This window comes from Mixophyes fleayi, chromosome 12, assembly GCF_038048845.1.
Source record: "Mixophyes fleayi isolate aMixFle1 chromosome 12, aMixFle1.hap1, whole genome shotgun sequence".
In the NCBI taxonomy this organism is placed as follows: Eukaryota; Metazoa; Chordata; class Amphibia; order Anura; family Limnodynastidae; genus Mixophyes; species Mixophyes fleayi.
The window spans coordinates 78,523,159-78,530,711 of record NC_134413.1 but is presented as its reverse complement, the minus strand read 5'-3'; the positions used below and the strand labels follow the sequence as shown (position 1 = coordinate 78,530,711).

The following is a 7,553-nucleotide window of genomic DNA, read 5'->3' as shown; positions in this document are numbered from 1 at the left end:
CAGGCATCCATCGTATTATTTCAACAAAGACATAAATATATTAAAGGGCTAAAACATATAACAAAACGATAAAAATAACATAAGTACAAAAGTCACAAAATTCAATAAATCCAAAAACCTGCAAAATTACATAATTACGTAAGGAAACCACTAGGTGAGAGGGCCCTGGTCATAGCAGCTTACATTCTAAAGGGGATGAGCAGATTGTTTAATGGGCTTGGAGACTGATGCTTAGTCTATTTGAGAGTAGAAGTTGATTCCAGAACTCGGGAGCAGCATGTGAGAAATCCTGAAGGTGGAAGTGGGAAGAAGTAATCAATGAGGAGGTGATGACACTCAGACAACAGACTTGTGGAAAAGAGAAGAGGGTGGTATTGTGGATGGAGGTGAGAGTCAGACAAAAGAACAATTTATGTCTTGTTCAGCTAAAGAAATAGCTGGAACATCCAAGAAGAGATGGCTGATATACCACTGGAAGCATAGAGGTGATAATGAAGGCCAAAAGAGCTAATGAGATCCCCGAGGGAAGAAGTATAGAGGGAGAAGAACCTGGAAGGATGCCAAAAGGTAGAGAAAGAGAAAGGGAGGTGGAGGTATAAGTAGAAACAAAGAAGGAGCAATTGGTGAGTTAGGAGGTGAACCAAAAAAGGCCAGAGATGTGCCTTGTCTATGGGTACATATCATATACAATAAAAGGTTTTTGTACATGTTCGCAAGTTGGACATAAGTGTCTGAGGGCTGTGTCTGTTGTCAAGCAGACACATCTACTACTCAATTAGACCTAAATAAATATTTAACTCTGACTACGACGTACATACGCATATATTTGAGAGCAACTTCTTGAATCGCGAGTTACCTTATATTCCACTCCGAATCAGGCCCATAAGACTGATGCTTATCCAAGCTGGACTCATGATTGCCATGTAACGCATCTGCAGCAAGGATCAAAGTTACACATAGATCTTCAATCCAACCCTACGCGTTTCTCTGCAATGTAAACAAGCTCTTTTCAGTTTACTCACAAGTTCTCTACCGGAGTAAGACCTATGCCTTATTAAAGATAAATAAACATGGTAAGCATTTGTTACACATACAATCATGTAAACAGCTTTAATCTAATAAAGTAAAACACATATAAAACCATCAGTGTAGAAACCAATACTCAATAAAGACCCCTATCATTAACAGAGGTAAAGCCTGTTTCAATGCATCACATAGTCCATTCAATGTTTTAGTATGTGAATTCTTAATAGTTCTTTCCAGGACACGGTCTATCTCCAAATGTGGGCAGACATTTCAACTTGCAAACAAAAGAAAATAAGTTGTATAAGAAGAGCTTACCTGCACAAGGCAGTATCTGTACCCTATACTTAGATATCGGCCTCCTGGCATCCAGGTTCTGTGAGAGACACAAAGAACAGTGACGGCTGCCGGAAGAAAGCTGCAGATATAGAGCTGCAGACAGGGTGAACATTCCCTTGAACTTTGTGTTGCTTTAACTTGTGACTATCACTATAAAAACGGCTTAACTTGTGTGTCAAATATTTTTTCCAACTCTTCAAGACTTTAGACAGACTTTATCAGGGGAGTGGGTATAATTCAGGTTAATGAGTTACTTATATTCAGCCTTGACAACTTTAATGAATGAAATTCCAGTAATTATAAAGATTTCCATCCTTACTAAAGAATTAGTGAATAAATTCAAATGTGATACAAAAATTCAGTAAACAAATTACTGTAAACAAAGAGGGTTTTTTTCAATAAAGAGAGAAGAAAAAAATCCCAATGTCAGACATATATATATCTTATACATAAAAATCATTGTTCTGTTTGTTTGTCTGTCCAGTTATGCATTCAGACATCCCTGCACCGATTGGGATTAAACCAACACGAGGTGATTCAGTTGGATCCTGGCCAGTTTTAGGGGGTTAGGATCCCTGTCGAACCTCCCGTTGCTGTACGTTGGGCAGAACTTTGACCCAGAGAATCTGTTCTGAGCCCTCCACTGGATGGATTTGGACAAAAACATCCCAGAGTGGTAACATTGGATCACAGAAGACATACTGGGGGTTGAGGTCCTGATCGGACCTCTGGTTGCTGTACGCTAGGCAGAACTTTGACCCGGGGAGCCTGTTCTGGGCCTTCCACTGGATGTATGTGGATGAAAACTTCACAGAGGGGTGGCAATTGCCTAATGGAGTGGTTGGGGTCAAAGTTGGACCTTACATTGGTGTATGCTGGGCAGAACTTTGACACAGGGACTCTGTTCTGGGCCTTCCACTGGATGGATTTGGATGACATCCATGTTGCGTTTTTGCTCTGCCATTTCTCAATGAATTAGCAAATTCCCATTTTGAAGCATTTATAGTGAAAAGAAAGCTCTTCGGGTTGTAGGTATTTCTAGGATTCACCAAAACTTACATCCGATGTTTGGTACTTCACCATAATTATCGCTCATTCCTATCTCTCCAATAAGACTCAACAATAGGATCTTTATTACTACTGATAGTCATGGAGATGGGGATATTTATGAATATATCAAAGAGAGATTCTGTTATTTGGGGAGATTTATTTCCTGATTGTCCAATGGAGGCAGATTTACTTACACGTTTGAACTCTCTACTATAGCATAGAATACGGACAGATTTAACCTTATTGCATGTGTCTTAAGAATCAACTATCGCTGTGTATACCATTCATGTGTCTCCCAATATAAGTACCTAGTCCCTTCTGCCCCAATGGGACCACTACAATTTTTATCAGAGACTATGTACACATGACGGGCTCATTAAGCCTCTGTATTTTTTTGGATGCAAACCACTTCAACCCCAAAGATTTCGACCGGAAGCTGGACTACCGAGCTGTGGGCCCCAGTGCAAGGAAGCAGGAAGGAGGGAACCAGGATTCACAGCTCGCTAGTTCCCAATGCAGCGGACCCCATTATCTCCATGGGCCCCGGTGCACCGCTCTGCTGCACCAATTGTGGTTCCGCCACTGGTTTGGACCTATCAAGACCCGAGACCATACATCCCAGACACAGCACTTGACATTTCAAAAGGCCAATGATCTGACATAGAGGCTATTCACCTGATAATGATATAGATGTGCTTTAACCAATCATATTAAGCCATGTATCACTGGACATATGTAATGTGTATTCTTACTTTGTACTCACCGGTTGTATACAAATGTGGAGGGTTATAAAAAGAGATTATGGCCACACCCAAGTTCAATCTCACCAGTAGACAGTGAGAGATCTACAATTAGTCATCGTAGGCTCCTAGCAAGGTTGTCAGGATGGCTGACTGAGGTTCTCTGGGCGGTACAGAGATAGGGCTTCCCACTATCAAAGGCTACCGCCTTGCCAACTATCTTCGGCAAAGACTTTCCGATGCAAAGCAGACAGTATCACCAGACAGCTGAGTATCATGAACCTGATCCGTTAATATTGTCCTGGTAAATTGTAGCAAGAGAAGGATTTCTATCTCCGCTACAAGCAGTGACAGGAAACCAGCCCTATCGCCACTTAGTAGTAATAAGGCCTATTAATTGTTGATTTACTCCAACCTATTAAATCACAGCACTTCAGTAAAAGAACCCTGGGAGTTAGGTCACTCTACACTGCAACCGTGACCAAGTAGTAAAGTGTCTGCAGTCTCATAGCTGGGCTGTATAATCACTAGCCACAATATACTAATGAGTCTCATATACATCTGCTACCAGCTACTCTCAAGTTAAAGGTTGTGTCTTCTGCCACTGGCACCAAATATACCTGTTCCCCAACATTACATTGGGGATCCTTCTCCTGCTGTGGAGCTTTATATCTGTTTCTTATTCAGTACCCACCTTCTCCAATCTCATTCCCCACTGACAGATGTAAAGTGAGGTCTATTGTGGTTGCTCGGACAGATATTGCCCTTGTCTGGGCCTCTTCCTTATCGGGACAGGAGGATCCCATAGTCCTTAATATTTCAGCTTTTATTTAAAATTGTCAGCAGGTGTTTGACACCCATGGGACAAAATCTCCTGCCTCAACCCATTTCTTTACAAATTCTCAAGGTAACCACCCTTCCGTTTGAATTGAACATTTTGGTAGCTAAGACAACTTCTTATAACTGTTTTTTCATGTAGCACACAAATACTTGATAGCTTATTTGTACACTGAAATTTAAAGTTGATATTTGTGTGCTACATGAAAAAACAGTCAGTATTTAACATATGTGCAAAACAGAATACTAATTTGCACCCCTTTCATTGTAACATGGTTTTGTCCAGGAGACTGAAATAAGAAGTTTCTTAAGTTCAGATCCTTTCTGAATCAGGCCCCTAGTGAACAAACTGTTATAAAAGCTTCTTTTTCCTTCATTGGACAACTCGTTGTCCAATAAATCCTGCTGTGGCTTGGGGAATACTTGCCTTGATAAGCTATATGTAGGTAAGACTCAATCCACTTGTAAAAAAAACTGTGTTAAAATTCAAATAGATTGTAATTCCTATAGATTGTAAGCTTTCGAGCAGGGTTCTCTTACCTCTCTGTCTGTATGTATTACCCAGTATTGTCTTATTAATATTTGTTCCCAATTGTAAAGCACTACGGAATTTGCTGGCGCTATATAAATAAATGCTGATGAGGTTGATGATGAAATGGCTTCATGTTTAATTAAGTATAGGGAGCGGGCACATGGGGATGATTTTGGCATGAGTTGGCCAATTTAATATTGCAAAATATGGAACTGCTATTCTCAGCTGTCATTTTGTAGAATGTACTAAATAAATGATAATTAGAATCTGATTGGTTGCTATAGGCAACATCTCCACTTTTTCAAACCCGCAGTTTAGTAAATATACCCCAAGTGTTCGCTCTCTCATCGTACTGTGCTTTGGTTCAAGTATGTTTATTTTTATTTCATATGCCATATATAATTGCATGCTATACACTGACAGAAAAGAAGAAAGACAGACTTCTGTTGGTAAAAACAGTTACAAAAAATAATTTTTTTGATATGTCAACATTTGGTTATTATTATGGTTTCTTTATAAGGCACCATGGTATTCAGCAGCGTCGTAGAGTGGAGAATTATGTATTATACACAAAACATAGTTGAACAGCAGGGAAAATTCTAAATGAACTAAATAACAAAATGCTGTAAAAACATTAAGCATAATGTGGAACATATTTAGGAGATGGAAATGAATAAGAAGACAGGAGAAAAGAGGGCCCAGCTTACAATCACGTGGGTGGGAGAAGGCAAGGCTGAGAAAGGAGGAGGTATGACACGGATTGGGCGAAGGGAGGCTGGCCCTGCGGGAGAGGTAGGAGACTGGTAGGCTTTGATGAAGAGGTGGAATTTGAGTTTTAAAGCTTGAAGGTTAGGGGTGAGTCTGATTGGGTGTTAGAGAGCGTTCCCTATATCGGAAGAGGTGGGAGTAGAAATTGATAACAGGTGGGGAGTTGAGGCGCAGGTCAGTTGCAGAACTGAAAGTTTGGGAGCGGTCTAAAGAGGGCAGATAGGTTAAGGGATTTGTAATTGAGTGTGAGGAGTTTGAGTAGGATTCTGTAGGGTAAGGGAGGTCAGTGTAGAAGAGGGGAAGCAGAATCGGAGAGAGTTTGGAGAGAGGGATGCCAGATAGGTGGCGGTTATAGTAGTCGAGATAGGATAGAATGAGAGAATGGATGAGGGTTTTGGTTGTGTCTGGAGTGATGAAGGCTCATATTCAGACAAAGTTGCAGAGGTGTAGGCACCAGCCCTGGGATAGAGACTGGCAGTGAAGGAGAGGGAAGAGTCAAGCGTGAGACTATAGATGTAGACTTGAGTAATAGAGGAGAGTGTAGTGATGACTGCAGAGAGAGAGAGGGAGAGATGTTTGAGAGATGGAGACTCCGAATGTGATGAGCTCACTTTTAGAAATGTTTAGCTTTAGAAAGCATGGCTAAGAGTGTTTCACCTGCTATGGTGTCTTAATAATGCTATGGACTGGACATACTCTCCTGATATTCATAAACATTGTATTCTCATCTATATTAAGTTTTACTAAAAACCTAAATTACGTGTTTTAGAGTAAAGAAATCAGAGACTGGGTTATCTGTGACAGTTCCATCTGTCTCTATCTATACGATAGTCTGTATGTGTATGGAAGTTCTCTGGCAGCCACAATGTGTCATTATGGAGTCTTCACTAATATATTCAGATCCGGTCTTTCCATTTCCATCAGATCATCTTTTTGTTTCTGTTACCATCCAATGTCAGTTAGTCTAGAAAAGACAAAGAAATGACATTGGAATCAACATTCACCACATGTAAGTACATTCAAGTTAGAATATAAGCAAGACTGGTTCTATCATTGATAATTTTATCCTGCATATTAGCAAATATAGAACTAGGCTTGCTTATTATATACAGGCAGATCAATTAGGCAAATTCAGAAGAATTTCAGAGATTGAGTATTGGTAAATTAATTCACGAATTGATACAAAGTCACAAAAAATTGGCATATTAATTAATGCCCACTTTAGAATCCAGCCAATCACAGAGCATAAAACATAAAAAAGGCAATTAGCATGCAGCAACAAATGTCACATGTACATAGTCTAAGACCTTAATGACTTCCGATACACAATCTTTCCAGATTGTCTTTTTTGTGTGCGTTCAGTGTCATTTTACACCCTAAATATATCACACTGAACTCTTACACAATAACCAATTAAGGTGTAGATATACACAGGCAACTCATTACGATCCAGCATATATTTGTCAAAAAGCTATTAGCAAAAATTTGGGATTTTTTAACAGTATCTACAAGATCAATGGGAATTGTCAAGATACAATTACACAAACTCTTCAGTCATGCCTACAGCAAGAAAAGGATAACAATATGCATGTGTGTTTGCAACAACCTCCTGCCAGGGGCAATGAATGTAATAATGAAGTTCTGCAAAAACTCCTGTTGAAGTCGTATAATTGGATGAACGAAAGTAAATTGGTTTAATATTGGTTTGCCGTGCGTATTGCGAAGCGTACGCCACGTGTTACGTGACGTGGTGCGTTCGCACGGTAAAATATGCACGCACACACTCGCATTACAACAGTTAGTTATTTATATAAATTCATATTGGTTCTGTTACACTGTAATTCAGGAGCAGATAGTATTTGGTTTATTATTAGTCTATATATATATATATATAGTGATTATATGTACATTGTAGTGTTATTAAAGGTTTAGGTAATAGGAAAGGTTTCATGCCTGATATCATATTGAAGCCCTAATCATCAGCAGCTGTCCGGTGCAGTCGGCGAAGAGATCGCACATTGCATACTTTAGTTATTGATATTAGAGAGTAAACCTTTGTATGATACTGGCTATGAAAAGGAGCAGACCCCCTGGAGAGAAGACCCCCACCTTTGGATTCCTTAGATTGAATCAACCTATTACCTGTCTGGCCTGGACCCACCCAACGTCTGGACCTATAGAAACAATCTACATCATCTCTATTGTTCACAATGAAACACTGACTGTATATATATTAGCTGCATCTCACTGGGGCCTCAGTCAAC

At 39.8% G+C, this 7,553-nt stretch overlaps 1 protein-coding gene across 2 annotated transcripts in view; it reads right to left on the bottom strand.

Annotated features, from left to right (window-relative positions):
• Positions 1–7,553, bottom strand: part of LOC142108566 (NACHT, LRR and PYD domains-containing protein 12-like) — a 154,417-nt gene that overhangs the window by 57,571 nt on the left and 89,293 nt on the right. Inside the window, exon 18 of one of the 2 annotated variants that reach the window (XM_075192332.1) lies at positions 4,919–6,253. The exons of the other annotated variant lie outside the window; for it this stretch is intronic. Coding sequence (XP_075048433.1) covers positions 6,232–6,253 — 22 coding nt within the window. The 3' untranslated portion in view covers positions 4,919–6,231. Of the gene's footprint in view, positions 1–4,918; positions 6,254–7,553 lie in introns of those variants that run through there. 2 annotated transcript variants of the gene reach the window in all.